Source organism: Cynocephalus volans, chromosome 2, assembly GCF_027409185.1.
Source record: "Cynocephalus volans isolate mCynVol1 chromosome 2, mCynVol1.pri, whole genome shotgun sequence".
NCBI lineage: Eukaryota > Metazoa > Chordata > Mammalia > Dermoptera > Cynocephalidae > Cynocephalus > Cynocephalus volans.
In genome coordinates this window covers 166,570,577-166,588,559 of record NC_084461.1, presented here as the reverse complement: position 1 = coordinate 166,588,559, position 17,983 = coordinate 166,570,577, and the positions used below count along the sequence as shown (strand labels likewise).

The 17,983-nt window shown below is 40.3% G+C and overlaps 1 protein-coding gene across 2 annotated transcripts in view; it reads right to left on the bottom strand.

The window, feature by feature from the left end:
• KIF13B (kinesin family member 13B) overlaps positions 1 to 17,983 on the bottom strand; it is a 146,694-nt gene that overhangs the window by 11,884 nt on the left and 116,827 nt on the right. For both annotated transcript variants that reach the window (XM_063088030.1, XM_063088029.1), the window contains 2 exons: positions 16,600 to 16,711; positions 12,655 to 12,788 (listed from right to left, as the gene is read on the bottom strand). In XM_063088030.1, the coding sequence (XP_062944100.1) occupies positions 12,655 to 12,788; positions 16,600 to 16,711 (246 nt within the window). The remainder of the gene's footprint in view (positions 1 to 12,654; positions 12,789 to 16,599; positions 16,712 to 17,983) is intronic.

The window sequence follows — 17,983 nt, the reverse complement described above, 5'->3', positions numbered from 1 at the left end:
AGGTGTGTTCAAGACAGACAAAATGTCGGCTGTTGCGGCAGAATGGGGAGGATGGCCTGGTGGTAGCAAGGCCACTGTGCATGACAAGGGCCTCCAGCCTCTACCTCGGCCCCGACACATGGCTCTTCACCACTGGTACAGCTCGTGCAATGTGGCCGTCGACATCGGCCCCGCTGTCAGCCCCTCGGGAAGTCATGCACGGCTTGGGTGCCTTGTTCAGAGTATGTAGGTATTTCTCAGTAAAGGCAGAAAAAAAGTTTCTCAAGCACAAACTCCAATACTTACATTCTTCGGTTAGATCTTAGTAAAAATAGAAAGAATGTGGAACAATTACTTCCATTAAGATGAAACGTACCCCTTTAAAGCATAAAAATGTAAAAACTCCACCAATAATGGAACAGTAACCACCTAGGACAAAACCTTTTCTAAATGACAAAATTCTAGCCCTTCTAAGTAGAACATGGAAGCAATTCACATTTTCCTTTATGACTCTGTGATTAGAAAACTCCTGCAGATGCTTCATAAATATTTGCTGAAATGCTTTTCAGGACCAGGTTGACCACAACACTGGTTCTGACTCTCTAAGTATGAATTCAGTGCATCAAAGATTTCATCAGGTCCTACCACATACAGGGCCCTGCAGCCAGTGCCGTGGGCAGCGTAAAGACCAGGAAGGGAGGCACTGGGCTCTCAGTGACAATCTAGGGGTGAGGGACCCATAAGCAGATGACTAATATGAAGGAAGGTGATGGATACTAGAAGGGGAGTTTCAAGAGCAGAGAGGCTTCAGAGGAGGAGGGGATCGCAAACAGAAAGTCTAGAATACCAGATGAGGGTGGTTTTATTTTGCAGCCACCTTGAGTGGCATGACCAAGGCAGGATTGCAGTAGAGCCCCCTTCATGCCCAAAGTGTTCCCTGCGTTTGCTTGTCTACCCTGGGAAAGCTGCTCACTCTGCCAGATCTTGGGGAAGGGAGACCCATGGACTGACCTGCACTGGGCAGAGGGAACAAAGGTCACGGCCATGTGGAGGTGGCCTGGGGAGCTCATGGCTGAACTTCAAGCAGCTAAGAGCTGTCCCAGGCTACTGAATGAAGCTGTGACTAGAACTGACTTTGATGATTATCCTTAGATGGGGGAGGATACTAAACTTAGCAAGATCAACTAAGAAGTTAATTCAATGGTTTGGTGTAGAGCTAATAAGAGCAGAATATAGATGGTGAGAGGAAGAGGAGACAGAGACCAAATTTCAGGGATATGAAGGAGACCAGTCAACAACTGAAACAACTGGCTGCAGAGACTGGGGAAACAGTCAAAGATGACACCCAGACAGGACGGATGTGGGGCGGGGGAGCAAAAAGTGCGTGCATGTGTGCGTGTCTGAGTGTGTGCGTGTGTGTGCATGCATGTGTGTGTGTGCATGTGTGCATGCATGTATCTGTGCACGTGTGCGTGTGTGCATGCAGGGTGGGGGGACGGAGCATTCTATATTTGGCACTGGCCCATGATGAATTCAGCAACCTTTTTAAGAGTGCTACATACACCTACAAAGTATACTGAAACTGTCACTGTGCCGTCTGTCCTTCACACATAACTGCTCAAGTTTCCAAATTTGTATTGTTTGCATCTTCAAGCTCTTTTACATAACCCTGTGCAGGCAGCTGCCTCTGGTTTCAGGAGCTCAAAACTTTCAGATCATAAGTTCGTTAATACTTATGACACATCTGGTAACTATTAATAAAAATGACTGCAAAGTATTTTGCAGCTATAAATATGAAGAAGTAGTCTCAGGAGGCAAGCAAATGTAAGTACAATTATCTACATTTCACATGACAGACTCCGAGGCTCAGAGAGCATTTACCTAATAGTAAATGAGTTGGTGACAGAGGAGGGAAAGGTCTAAGTTCTCAAGTGCCAGCTGAGTCTGCAGTCATCCTGTCTACTGAGCACTGCTGAAACCTAACAAGTGACTAGGTTCCAGGCAACAGGACGGCTTAGAAATATTTCAGGGAAAAGGGGATGGTCACTTTTCAGATCCTATCTCAACACTTTTTAACTCTGGCTGTCACATGCTACACGGGTATAGGGGAGATCAGCTCAGAGTTTCTTACCTCAGTATAAAAGCTATTTTAGAGACCTCTCTGCCTAGAAGAATGAAGTTTTAACTCCTCACTTGACACACAAGCTCCCAACAAGGCTGCCCTCAGTCTGGCTGTCATGCCACGCCCCTTGGAACACCCTGGCACGACATACTGGCCCCCTATCTGGCTGTCACACTGCGCCCCTTGGAACCCCCTGGCACAATATACCGGTCCCCCACGAGTCTGTTCCCTGCCTGGCTGTCACGCTGCATTCCTCAGAACCCTCTGGACACGCAGTTCCCCCTGGTGAATCCCTCCTCATTTCTGGGTCTCAGCTCAGGCTTGATGCAATCTTCCTAAAGCTGAAGGTAGATCTCTCTGTCCCTGAGTCATCCCCAGACATGCACAACGATCAGTGGCAGTGGTCTGTCCACCTGTCTATGTGGCTGTAAAGGAGCATGTCCAAACTTCAAACTCTACGAAGGGCAGGGATCATGTCTCATGAATTCACCTCTGTATTTCTGCACATAAAGCAGTAACTTATTGTATATTGAATTAATAAACAAATAAACACATGAATTACTTAATAGGAGACACAAAGGAGACTAACTATACAGTTATACAGAATTTGGAAAAGAACATACATTCTTTTCAAAAAGAATTTCAAAAAGAAATTTGGGCATAGGGGTTGGTAAAGGAGAGAAGAGGCATCAGTTGAAGGAAAAAAATAATCACTTTAAAACTTCCCAACATTGAATTTTCTGATGCATTTTTTCTTGTTTGAAAATAAACCTTTCCTAATTATCACCCCTTACCCTGAATCTGATAAATTCTTAAATGCCATTTTTTAATTGTGCCTAAATTAATATAATCTTCTACATCTTTGGGTTTTTTTAGACACTAATCAATGATTTAAATCCAAGTATAGGAAATATTTTTAAAATATATTTTTTTACTTATCAAGAGATATAAGATTTACTTTTTGCTATAAATAACTAGTAGCCAACCTTTTGTTTTCCTGCTGCTAAAGTGGGAAAAACGTAAGAAACGAGAGAGAGCAGAGGTAGTGCGCCTAACTAAGTACTCCCTACTCTTCGAAAATGTTCTGATAAAAGTAACACAGCAATGGGCTGGCTGGTCAGCTCAGCTGGTTAGAGCGCAGCCCTGCAACACCAAGGTCAAGGGTTCGGGTCCCCTGCTACCCGTAAAGCCAGCCGCCAAAAAAAGTAACGCACGACGGACAAAAATCAGACACGTGTAGCTATCTGAAGCTTGTGTTCAAGTGTTCACAAAAATCTCACAGGATTGTGATATTGATCAGAAACCTGAAGTTCCCTTCCCATGCTGGACACATGGATACTGTGAAGGCAACCAGGGTAACAGTGGCTCTGGCGAGGGCCAGCTGGTGCCACCAGTCTCCCTCCCTGGGTGATGTGGCTTGGAGAATTCACGCGGGCGTGATCGCCACCTTCCAGACATGCAACCCCAGAAGTGATCAGGTTTACACAGAGGACTGACGTATTAGTAAGAATGCCAGGTTACTCACTTAAAATAAGAAACATAACTGTCAGGTGGACAGAACCGCTGGCGTCAGCACAGCTGACACGCACCACCCAGATGCCCTGGAGTGCTGGAGTGAAGCAGAGGCTGCTCGGGGCTGGGGCAGCGGGGTGGGTGCTCGGCACATGTGCAAACGTTGTTATCATATCTCTGGAACCGTGTGTGCTGCCTTCCGAGACATTTCTAAGTTTGTTTATTATAAGTACATTTTTAAACAATCAATAATTACATCTGATCTAGAAATCAAAAGTTTCTACTTGTGATTATTAGTCCAAAGCCATTCAAGATGCAAGATTATTTCTACTTTCTTTTGAACAAAGAATGGAAGATTTTATTAATTTACTCATTCACAAACATGTATACCAGGTCCTACCACGTTCTAAGGACTGAGCCAGAGCTAGGGATACAGTGTGAGCAAATCCAAGAGCAGTCCCTATACTCATCAGGTCTAACCCTGAAACTCCTACTGGACTTAAATTACACCAAACAACCGAAAGGCCCATTTCTCCTATCAATAAGTACATTATTTTATCAGTGGATAAAAGTGAACACCACCATCCAGACTTTTAATTTCGTTATATTACATACGTGTTAGTCTAACTTATTCTAAGTATCACATACACAAAATTTTAAATGTTAGTATTTTTGGAGTTGCCAGTAAAGATAGTTTTTTAACTTTTAGAATCAAGCTATTTCACTTCTAAACTTCTACATGATAATTGTTAAAGCTTATTTAAATATTACATGAAAAAAATTACATAGATTTTTAAAGGCTATAATATTCACTTAATCTAAAATGATGGTTATTAGTTTTTCAAGTGTCCATGAAGGATGAAGAATGTTTACTTAAATCACAAAATGTTTATTAATCTAAAAACCTTAAAAATAAGGTCGAAATCCAGCCTGCCACCTGCTTATTATGCCCTGTGAGCTAAGAAATGATTTTTACATTCTTAATGGTTGAAACAAACCAAAAGAACACTTCATGACGTGAAAATTATGTGAGATTCACATTTCAGGTTATAAATAAAGCTTTATTGGCACACAAGCAGAATCATTTGTTTAATATTGTCTATAGATGGTTGTGACAGAGACCACGTGGTCCGCAAAACCTAAAATATTTACTATCTGGCCCTTTATAAAAAAAGTTTGCCAGCCCCTGGTCTAGAGGATCACACAAAAGCGCGCGGTGCCCGTCCTGAGGAGTGACTGGCAGAGGCCCTCTGATCGCCTCCTCTGCTGCCTCAGAAATTCTCTCGTTTGCTGGAGAGGATCAGCTACTACATGTGATTCTGAAGACAACTTTGTCAGCTTAGTATCTCTAAACATGTCAATATATTACCTATAAATTTCTGAGGCAGAGCTAGACAGCAAAATTTTATGATTCTGGAAAATGAAAATCAAGAGGAGTCTTCTAACAGTACTACGAGTGCCTAAGAATTTATCACTAAAGCAAGAAATCAGTTGCCCTGAATTAAGAGAAAAATAAGGTCTGCTCTACAAGGCCTGGGCAAACTCCCTGTGTTGACTCCAGCATGCCATATCCATGCACATCTATCACGGGCGGTATTAAATCACAGGGGAAAGTGTTCATATCCGTTCATATCCAGTTTTTAAAAGATGACCGGTAAGTCAAGGGATCCTAACCCTTGACTTGGTGTTGTCAGCACCACACTCTCTCATGTGAGCTAACCGGCCATCCCTATATAGGGATCTGAACCCGTGGCCTTTGTGTTATCAGCACCACACTCTCCCAAGTGAGCAACGGGCCAGCCCTCATATCTGTTATTTTTTTAAAGAGCCAGAAGGGTTAAAGAAAAACTGAGGGCTGAAAAACAAGGTGTAGATCTGTTTTCTTACTTTAGCTAACTAAAATAAGGAAAAGGATAAACCCTTATTCAAGACACAAGGACGTGCGCTTATGTAGTCCATCTCATCAAGGAAGTCCGAGCACGACTGGTCTAAAACAGCATCCCCCTGTGCATAAGGCAAGGACTAGAATTTGTGCGTGTTTCCCCTATTTCATACATGGAAGAGTCGCAGTAAGGAAAGATGGATAATAACACAAGCATCTTTTCAGTGAGCACCAGAGACATGCAGGACACGGCCCTCTCTACTCAAGGCTTTATCGACCTACCACACTTGAAGTTGTGTTGAAACAGGAGAAAAATATCCCTGCAGTGAATAAGGCAGCTCTAACCAAAAGGCGCAGACACTAAAATAAAGACAGGATAACAACGTGACTGTGCTTTTGATGGTAGAAATTAAATCTGACCATTAACTCTTTAATTCCCCAGATTAATCAAAGACACCATTTGGAATTCCTAACTTTGAAGTACATAAATAGCTTCATCTGAACACAAACTTCTAGATACATGAAAAAAGCCATTATGCCAAATTAATTCAATCTAACTAATTAGAGAGCAGGAAGTTCTTTCAATTATTTTATGTGCTGTCTGAGAAACACACTTGAATATGAGTACAGATTTCATTAATTGCAGTTCATTATTTTCCAGATTAGTTACTAAACTTGCATCAGAAGGTCAAAGACAGCAATTTTGTCAGCTGCCACCTCTTTTGCTGCAGTATCTTTGCATTTCTGGAACTCAGACAGAAATTGATTATAAACAAAAACAAATCTCCATAAAAACAAGAAACTTAAGTCATTATGAATATGTTCAAACCAGAAGATTTTATAAATCTTTACTTTTAAACTTTCAGAATAAACTGTGAACTTTCATCTTACAAGATCCATGGGCCTTTCCAAATTCACCTGATATACGATATTGAAAAATAATACCAGGAAAATAATAGCATCTTGACCTGAGAACCTGCTGGTTCCAGAGAACAAGTTAATAAACATTAATCTTTTCATCAGAGCTTCACTGTGGCTGTGCATTTTTCCATGAGGGCGGGAACTGAACATTCTTGTCTGAAAATGTCAAGGACATTCTGATTAAAAGTATTTTTTTTTTATAATAATTATCTCTTCATTACACCGTTTATGCCTCTCCTGTGCCTAATCTAACAATTAAAATATGAGGAATGACTGGTAGAAACAGGACCTATGCTACTCCTTGGTTCTTACCTGGATGATTTTAGTCTCAAACACTTCCTGTTTTTAAAAACAGAAGTGACAGAAATCCCATGGTTTTTCTTTTCATTTTTTTTTTAGGGAGTCCCTTGCTATCCATAAATCATTTCACATATTCCCAGTTGACACCATTCTCTTTGTTAATTTCATTTCTACTGTTCTATGACTTTCTTCCTCCTGCTCAAGTGAAAAGATCCTTAACCAATCCTCCCCCTCCTTTGGTGCTGATATCCTTTGAATGTTCACAGTCAGCTCTCTTAGTCATTGTTTGGTCAAGCTATAAATAACTCCTTTAATCTTTCTCCATAAATCATTTCTGATCTTATTCTCTGAGATAATTCCAACGGGTCACTGTATTTCTAGTAGTAATAAATCCACAACCAAGTGAAGTAATCTAAGTGTCGTATAATAACACCAAAAAGAGAAAAAGGGAAGAAAATACTAAAGAGAATCCAGGTAAGGGTGGCGGCATGTTTAGGAAGGGCAGTGTGAGTTTCCTTATTACTATGACTGTTTCAGAGAAGGAGTTTTAAATCTCCAGTTAGACTGGGATAGAAACGTAAAAAGGAAATAGTTTTAATATCTTTCATCATAGGTGGGAAATAGAGACAGAAATGGTTTCTAAAATGATGAAAGGAGAAAGCAGAGAGTGGGGCAGAAATCCAAGAGTGTGTTATTAAACGTGGCCTGTTTGGTTACCATGTACTGTCTCTGTAGATCCCAAACCATTTGGAAGTTTTTGTTTTGTTTTTTGTGCTATTTCACATTATAAACCTTAAGCAACATTACCTATTTACTGTCTCTACGTCAATATTCACCCCTGACTGTACTATAGAATGGATCCAGTTCCCTTTAGGCACATGCACAGATCTGCATTTTTCTGGAATCTTCTTTTGATGTTATTCTAAACATGTAAACCACTAGACAACAGTGTTTAACTATCACTTGTAGAGGCCACTGGAAGTGCTGCACGCACAGGCAGCGGCAGCCAGTGAGACGGGGTCCAAGCTCGGGGTGTCCGTGTATCTCGTTAAGCCACTGCTGAGTGGCACCAGCAGGGGCCTCACACTGGGCTGCGGCAGAGCAGCCAGCGGGCAGGGCCATCTAGCAACGGTGCTCGGTGCTCGTCCTGTCTCAGGCCTATTGGACTGGCCACACAGACGGAGGGATGGACGCAGGTCACTTTCTTTCCATAACATATCTAACAAAGTCTCCCATTATCTCTTTGGTAGAAAGAGAAAGAAATGTGCATTGGAGATGGCAGTTCTCAGCTACATAGAGCTGAAATCTGCTGACCCACTGCTCTGTGGCTTGAGGGGGATCTACTTGCAGATGACACTGGCTCTTCCTTAGGCCCTATAATTTTCCACATTTTGTTTGTGACTTAAATGCAGATAGATTATAACTTTAAAAAGTGTGCGGATGATCGCTAAATGTATAATTTTAAAAAAAAGATTCTTCAAAAAGATTGTTATGGGGGCAGGGGGGAGAGGGAGGGAGGAAAAGGAGGAACTGGTAAAGGGACATGAAAATCAACTATACTGTATATTGATAAATTAAAATAAAAAAATAAAAAATAAAATATTTTTATGTTCTAGGAATGTTAAAACAAAACCAAGATGAAAAATTGTAGAAATAAATCGGAAGTTCCTCATTTAAGCATTTTTACACATCAATTAGACAACATCATAAAAGAGAACGGCATTGATAAGAGAGCAAACGGACAGAAAATCTGGCAATGCTAAGTGAGCAGAAGCACGATGACCTTCTCCTTCCAAAAACTAAAAGGGTAATTGTTTGCTACCACAGGAGAAGTACATGATTCAGACAAGGAAGACGGCCGTTCCACTACTTTCAAGCCTAGGGAAACCTCTCTCACTTCTGGGCTCCCCACGTTAGGCAGGACGCTGGCAAGACAGCTGAGGCACGGGCACGATAAAGCCCTCTTCAGATGAGGTGTAAGGGAACGAGTCACAGCTGCTAAGACCGGAGGAGGCCGGGAGCCAAGAACCCCCTGCTCTGCTCCCTTCAACCCCTGGGCAGGCAGAGAAAACTGAGGCCTTTGGTTAGAAAAAAGATGGCCTTTCTCCTGGATGACCCACAAGGAGAGGGAGTAGATATTATTTTTTTTAAAGGCAGAATCTCAAATTGCAGGTGTCAAATCTAATTTACAAGTGAGTGGGTCTCCATTACAATGGAAAAAAACCTGAGGAACCCTAAAGGAATCTAGCCAATAGCATTTCTCTTCTTCCTGTGACTTTGTGATTCTACTGGCACTCAATGTTCCATTTCCAAGGATGAAACCACATTCAGGGTGTAACAGCTTAAAGCATGTTTAAAGCGATCCAAGTAAGGGAAACATTTATGTTGATATTAGCATTTAAAATTATAGTTTACTGCTCATAGAGCTCTAGAAGACATAGTAAAAATGAGATAAACATGAGCATCTTTGACCAACTAAATCCAAAATGAAAAGCTAAAGTTTTTCTCTTGTAGGAATGTTTTTAGTGAAACTTCCATCAACATAGGAAAGAAAGTTCATAAATATGTCTTGCTACCTCAAATCCCCACTCAGACGTGATTCTCTCGTCTCTAAACTGTAAACATAGTCCTTTCTACCACTGAATGACACATGGTCTATACAACCTAATGTTATAAAATCTGTATATATGTCAACAGTCAGTCAACTTATAAGAGCCCATTATAGCAAATAGTCATAGACAATTAGCCTCAGAAGAGCTATTTTGTAGAATACAGCAGAATGCTAGCCGTAAAGAAGTTTTTTTCATAATCTTAACTCATGAGGAAAAAAAGATGTTTTTGTAACCTTGGCATAGCTCATGAGAAAACGCTACAGAACTCAGTGCTTGGGAAAAGCAAGGTAATAAGAACTAATCAGTTACTTGCAAAACTAACCATTCTTCCTTTGGAGTCACAGCTGTCCAGGAACAAGACGGCATCCAGCTCGTGAGAGCCAGATAATGCCCGTGTCCCAAGAACGAGTAGAAGAGTCACAGGACAGACCACGAGATAACAAAAGCCTGGAGTCTGAAAGGCTGCACGTAGCAGCCCCTCAGTGGGAATAACCTCCCTCCCCTTGTTTCCCACACTTTTCCAATTTAAAACCCTGCTGAGGCTCCTGAGCCTTTGAGACAGTTCAGCCTGTCTTCCAGGTTGTGCTTCCTGAATAAAGCTCCAAACCTTGCATCACCATTTGGACTTACAAGCCCTTTATTTTTGGCGAGAGGGCAGGCAAACTTGGTGCTAATAACAAACCAATATATATCTTGTATCTTCTATGTGCCAGGCACTGTTCCAGGCACACTGAGCCCTGCCCTTGAGGGTTACATTCTAGAGGGGCGACAATCGATAAACATATAAACCTAACAGTAACTACCAAAACAAAGATTCATTATGGTAACAGTGTGTGTGTGCATGGTGGAGGCTGTTGTTTTCGTTTAGCTGGTAAAAAAAGGCCACTCTAAACTCAAGTGTTCTTCCTTGGAGTGACTTTTCTTGACTGTTCCAGTAGTAGACCACTCTACGAGAGACCAAGTCGCCATGCAGGGACTGCAGGAAAGAGCCTTGCAACAGAAGGAAAAGCGAGAGCCAAAACTCCTGAGACTCAAATGAGCTTTGTGTGTTTGTGAGATAAAGAGGTGGCTAATACGGCTTAGTAGGGTGAACAAAGAGGAGAATCAAGGGAGTAAAGGTTAAATGTTGGGAAACCAGATCCTAAGATCCTACAGAATGCTATAAGCCACAATTAAGAAATTTAGATTCTATTGAGGTTCAGTGGGAAACGGTGGAAGGTCTCAAGCCATGGACTAACGTAACATTATGAAAGATCAGTCTGGCTACTTTGTATAAACAGTTAAAGCCATGGAAATGAATGAATTTACCCATGGAAAGAAATAGGTTAAAAAAAAAGAGGGCCCAGGGTGGGGGTCTGGGACACCTGATCCTAGAGGCTTGATGGAAACAACAGTCCCACAAAGGGCAATGGAGAAACCCTGAGCAGTCAGAGGGGGGGAAGCCAGGCAAATGCAGCGGCCCTGGCCTCAGGGACCACGTTCCCAGCATCAGCTGAGGGAACTCCCTGGCACCCTGGAGAAAAGGGAAATGCCTTCCGTGGGGTGGTGTTTCCACAAAGCAGCTGGAGTGTCTTAGCTCCACCACTGGGCAACTTCATGAAAGTCAATTTTAGATTTCTATTTTATTTATTTATGAAGCATGAAATATTTGTATGAGGCTAGTTCCCCCAACACTTTGGCTCGTATACGCTCAAAAAATAAGTAAATTTGAGTAAATAACCAAAAATAACTGCTTAAGCAATCTTCTAAACATTTCAAGGTGACCTCTCTTAACCCAGACATTACAAATTATAGTGATCCTCCAGCCACTAGATTTGTTTCTAACACATTGCTGTTCCTCTCATATCCAGAAAACCAATCGCCTACTGTCAGAAAAATAAGAGTCTAAATAAGTTCTTATGTGTAGCAGGTGATTTGACTCGCTACATCAAAAACTGAAAATAGCTTTAAAAAACTCATTGGAACTATGTGGGCTGATTCAGTGCATTCTAATGCGACTCCAATTTCCTTTAGCTTGAATAACTCTGACTTCACCAGGCAGCAGATGAAAACCAGTGGTTATCAAACTTTAACCTGAATAAGAATCACCTTGGGCACTTTTAAATGCAGATAATAAAGCGCCCCCAGGTTGGCTATAGGTCACCAGGGCAGGCTGAGAAACCATCACTTTGAAACGCTACCTTGGTAATTCTGACAGTTCACGAATCATACTTTGCACAACAAATATGCTGAAGTTTAGAACTGAATAATGTACACAGTAACAAACCACTGGGAAAAGTCATTTTTACCTACCAGACCCCCATGACTTAGGTCCCACCATTACAGACTTATTTCCGTGAATGTCAAGCACCCCTTATGTGCCTGATGAAATACAGTATAAACATTTCTGAAATCTCGACGTTTAATTTTTTCTCCTACTGCACATATGTGTATGCTTATGTATATGCTTACATAATGCTAGATTGAAAAAATTATACATCCACACAGCAGCCTTATAAAACGAATTCTGTCTCCCTTCAATCTACAATTCACAAACTTAATTCTTTTACATAGTTAAGTCTCAGACAGCTACTCACCTGCATTTCTGCAACTCGAATGTTCAAAAGAATGTAGAGAAGCTGATGTCAAAAGACTTGTTTCAACAACAGAACCTTGCACTGTACGTGTTTTTGAATGAGTATAAATAAATCCTCATTTATCATTTTCTGCTGAGTTAGCACCTATGTGAGGCTAGAAACTGCATTTCCAACAAGGCTCCCACTCACCACTGCATGACAGCAGCCTCTGGTTGTTTGGAAAGCCCTTTAACATTTTCTCTGACACTTACTCTAGGGTTGGGTACAGAGTTTTAAGAAAAAAGGAAATAAGCCAAGAGGTCACTTTTAAGTGAACAAGTTATCCACAGTAGAGGAAAGAGCTTGAGAGGGAAGGAGAGTCATGATTTAAAATTGTTTGACAAAAGAAATGAAATCAAGAATTAAAAATAGAATTACATTTTCTACTTGGCAACACACAAACAACCCTAAGTGCACTTCATAAATTTTACTATTGTTGCTGTAAGTGATATTACCATAAATCACATTGGTAGCATCCCTGGCATTTTTGAAAAGCAAAAGGATGGAGAGTGTCAGTAGGTTTAAACAGCCCCGTTATCTCTGAAGGGAGTGGAAGAGAAATCGCCCCAGCTATCACTGGGGGGAAAGGTCCAGGCCTCACGCCCCCACGGTTGCGGTCACTCTACTTCTGGCTTCCGCACTATGTCAGGCACCATTTGGCTGGCAATCTATCAGAAAAATGCTCACTGCTGCTGTCTTGGTGCTTCTTACCTGATGTGCAAGGGGGGATGGCTGTTTGCCTCTCTTCTCATCGCGGACAGGAAAAAGAGATTTCAGGAGCTTTGGCATCTGCGGCACAAAGGATTTTACAGGATTCAAGTAGGAGGTTGCTAAGCTACTAAGTCCTGTCAACAATATTGAAAGGAGAAAAGATAAAACAAAAACAATTACACAGACATTTTCTTTCCAGTAAATTTGCCACATATCATTTGTAAGCAAATCTAACAACATAAATCAAAAAAAGGTATCCTTAAAAAAATTAACATTAGAAAAACATAGTATCATTATAGTTACCCTACAACACGATAGTGATTCCTTTTCCAATTAAATACCAGACACTGGGATTCTTCTGCAACGTTATAATATGCAGCGTTCCTATCAATACTGGAAGGGCAATCCTCCCCTAGTACTAGTCACTAACTGGTACAAGTTCTAACACCTCCCTGGAATAAAATGGGATGCGATTTTTAAGTCACACAGCTGGTGACACACATGTTTAGCTCTCCATCTAGACAGTAAGCTCTTTGAAGTGAGGGACTATGTCTTATTCAACTCCAATTTTTCGTAACTATTTACTGAAGGAAGGTGATGAAACCGACCTTTTGGGAAAAGGGCTGGGGTTGGCATTGTTTTAACAAGAGAGGGAAACATGTCCTGAACTAACTACATTCTTACCTACTATTAATTACCAAAGGCTGGGATCAGAGGTGCAGACAATACCTGTGATATAATAAGATTTCCTCCCCCTTACTAATTTATGGGGCAATCTAATCTGAGTCTGAAATGATAAAAAGCTGTATCCACATAACACCTTAAAAAGAACAAGTCACCTTGAGGAATACCTGTGTTCTGCCTGAACAGAATCCATAACCACCCCAAGTCCTGTACTCCACACTAGCCCCCGAAAGGACACCAGACTTAATGGCAATGTAGTTGTAAGGTTTCCACGTTTTACATAAAGTAATGTAATATTAACTCTAAATGGTCTATGAAAATGTAAGTATATTGTAATCACAACAGCAACCACTAAAGAAATAATGCAAAGAGGTGGCTATAATGCCAAGAGATACATTACAATTGAGCTCAGAAACGCCAAATAACGTACAAGAAGGCAAAAACAGGCAACAGAGGGGAAACAAACAGAAAATAAAATAAGTTTAAGATAAATAAAAAGCCAGAAGAATACAATCATCTCAATGCTGAGTAAAAATTTATGGACAACCTAGAGTTCTATATCAAGTTAAAATAACATTCCACAGTGAGGATGATCCCTAATTAGAATCTAGCCAATAATCAATCAGAGGCTGCATGTCACACAAAGTGAGAGAAAGTCGACCTTATGTGTCTATAACCTCACCACAGTGCAAACACATGCCCCCCTCAAACTTAGGTTGACTCTGATTCAGGCTCCAGCTACCAATTAATAAGCGAAAAAGGGGACAGAGAATCAGGTATAAATAACCTCACAAGAATGCAACCAGCAAATTTAAGAACGTAGAAGGTACTCTGTACAAGGCCCTGGTTTACTGGACCACTCTTTGGCCTAAGACCCTGGTTCCTTCGACAACACGATGCAAGGAGGAACAGACTCAGGAAACAGCACAACCAACAATCACAATGCATAAAACTATCTTGGATCTTCACGCAGAAAACCACCTTTCAGTCTATTGGGGAAACTTGAACATTGACTAAGTGTTTGATGATGTTTGGGAATTATTTTAAATTTTTCTTAGGAGTGAAATGTTACTGTGGGTATTGTTTCAGAAATACCTATACAAATATTTGCAGATAAAATAATATCTGGGATTTACTTCAAAATAATAATGGGCGTGTAAGGAAAAGCAGCTAAAGTACAGATAGATAAGACTAGTCACAAATTGGTAATTTTGAGGTCAGAGGTGGGTACTTGGGGGCACATCACGTTGCTCTGTACACTGTTTTATGTTCAACATTTTCCACTGCAAAAGAATTTTTCAAAGTGAGAGCAAAATTGCAACTTAACATATAAAAGAAATAGTTTGTCACTTAAACTCATAACAGATCTAATTCACTAAAAATAAACTAAACCCAGAAGACAGGAGTGAGAAGCAAAACAAAGCAGTAAATACATAAATCAAGTAGGCACTGATTTGAATTTTAGAAACAACAACAAAACCCACAAATTTACAGAACTTAAAACAAGCCGGTACTCTACAACTCAGCAGCCATTTCACTCCTGAGCATTAACTCCAGAAAAATGTCCACAAAAAGACTTGTACAATAAGCTTTTCTCATAGTAGCCAAATACCTGAAAAAACCCAAATGTCCATAAACAGAAGTGATTAAAATTGGTCATAGATTCAATTGTGATAGTGAAATATTTCTCAGCAATAAAAAATAAATTACTGATGCAAACAATAATATGGGAGACCTGAACACATATGTTGAACAAAAGAGTGAGATACAAAAACAGCAGGCATCATATGGCTCAGTTAAATGAAACTACAGAAGTCATCTGTAACAACAGTAATCAGAACACTGGCTGACCATGGGGAGTGGAATTAACTGGAGTCATGTAAATGTTCTACATTTTCACTGGGATGTAAATCACACAGCTGTGTGTGTGTGTGTGTGTGTGTGTGTGTGTACAATATATATGTGTGTGTATATATGTATATATATACAGATTAAACATGACCCACAGTCAAGAAAAACGGAGTCAATAGGAATAGACCATTCTCAGGAATTTACAGAATTGGCCCCCCCCAAAATCAGTAAAGACATAGAAGATTTGAACAAAGCTATCAACCACACTAACCTAATTTGATATATATAGAACATTATGCTCCCAAATGCAATAGTGAACACAGAATGTTCACCAGGATAGAACACAATCTGGGACACAAAATAAGTCTCAAAAATGTTTAGAAGATTGAAATATTAAAGAATCTGTTCTCTGGTCATAATGAAACTAAATAATAAATAAGTGTTATCTAGAAAATACCCCCAAATATACGAAAGTGAACTACCACGTTACTCAGTAATCCCATGGATCAAAGAAGGAATCAAAAGGAAATTTTTAAATATTCTGAGTAGAATGAGAATAGAAGCACAACATGCCAAAACATGGGAAATGCAAGAACAAATTTTACAAATCAATGAAACAGAAAATAAATAAAGAAAATTATCAAAGCCAAAAGTTGGTTCTGTAAGAAAATTAATATATCTGATAAACCTGTCACAAACGTATTCAAGAAAAACAGAAAGAAAACAAAAATTACTGATATCAGAATAAAAAGAAGGAACATCACAAGAGCGCCTACAACTATTAAAGGAATAATAAGGTAACATTGTGACATTTATGAAAATAAATTTAATAATCTAGATGAAATAGAAAACTCCTTGAAAAACATAACTTATAAAAACTGACTCACAAGGAAGAACCGAAATCTAAATAACCCTATATTACAGAAACTCGAGTCATAATTTAAAATCTTCACACAGAGAAAATTCCAGGCCCAGACAGTGTCACTGGGGAATTCTGCCAAGCATTTAGGGAAGAATTCTTCCAGAAAAAAGACAAGAAACATTTCCCAAGTCCTAGTATGAAGCCAATGCAATTATAATACGAAAACCTAACGAAGACATGAATATGAGAAAATGAAAAGTCACAGACAGATTCGTGACAGAGCACATCACAGAAACCTTTACTAAGAGCAAACAGGGGCAGGCAACTAAGGGTCACACACACTAAGGGTGGTGTTTATCAGAGGAAAGCACGATAGAGTTAATGTTGCAGAATCAGTGCAATTCAACACGTTAAAACAAGACAGGGAAAATCCGGATGGACGTGAACTAGTAGCACGTTGATTGCCTGGCCGGAAATCCTGATTTAAACTCTTTCTGAAAGAAGCTCACATTTCATGACAGCAGTTGGCAAGTGAGCAGACAACCTACCTGGATCCGGAGAATAGTTGTTTTGGGGACAAACAGAGAGGGCTGGGGGGACTGAAGCTATTCCTCTGGACACTGTGGTTTGCGATACATCCTGTTGGCTCTCCCACCGGCCCTATTAAGGACAAAATGGGTAATTTTGTTTCAAAGAAATTAATTAAAAGAATCTAAATACTATTATGTATTACTAAAGCTTGCTTGCCTTTGCAGGACACAAGCTTGATATGTACTTTTCTTCTTACACCTGTCACCTTGCTCACAGTACTAGCTTCCCTAGCAATAAGAACACTGGCATCTGGGTACCCCTCTCCAGGGCGTCCCGGCCTAGAGTCCTTCCAACCGCACCACGCGGCCGCCGCAGCAGGACCGTCAGGTCGGGCTTGTAGGAATCCCCCTGCGAGTTCTGCTTCTGCAGCTGCACTCGGACCCCACATACCTTCCCCTGCTCCCACCTCTCAAATGACACGCAGGAACGGCCCTATTGCTGGAAGGGCCTCTGCTCTCCTCTCCAGGAGGGGATGCTCCCAGCCAATTCAGCAAAGCAAACATTTTCAGAGAGAATATGACCAGCCTCTCAACTGGTAACAGACATCAAAGATAAATTCCAGTTAAACCCAGGTCAAATAATCCCAAGTTCTCAATGATGGAAATCTCTGAATTAATAAGTTTTACTGAACTCTCAACTTGTTTTATACATTCCCATTGAAGAGATTTCACTGCATAACACAAGAATGCTGTGAGTTGGTCGATGGGTGAAACGACCACTCTAAGACTCCTGTGCACATAGAAACGTTGATAACCATTAAAGCACCTCAAATATCAATCCTGCCTAGTAAAGAAATAAACCCAACCCAATGTTACTTGTGCAGAACTTGGAAAGAGATTAGATGCAAATCTTTTAAATGCTTTTTTTTGATATTAAAAACTTTTATTGCACTTTTAGACAGTTATATTGCCAAGTTCTTAGGCATATGTGCAAAATTTGTATACATAAATATTGGTCATAAATTGAATTAAATATTACTCAAAATGTTTTTGCTTGACAAACATTATGTAGACCCTTAAATTATTATTTGCAAAAAAACCAAACAAAGAAAACAATCCCTTTAATTTAGTCCTTATTAACTCTAAGAACTTGATCATTGTGACAGGGCTGTGATGGGTGACCCCTTGGTAATACTCGTGTGTAGCCTATTAAATGCTTTCTTTTTCTCTTTGATCCTCTGATTATCACCCTGACTTCTTTTTCACTAGCATTTAATAATGGGATTTAATATTGGTTTAAGCTAGCATTCCACAGATGAGTGACCCTAACAATTACCCAAGTTCTCTTTACCACCTGGAGAGCAGGACGAGGACAGCAGGCCCTTCACTGCTCCTGAGGGTG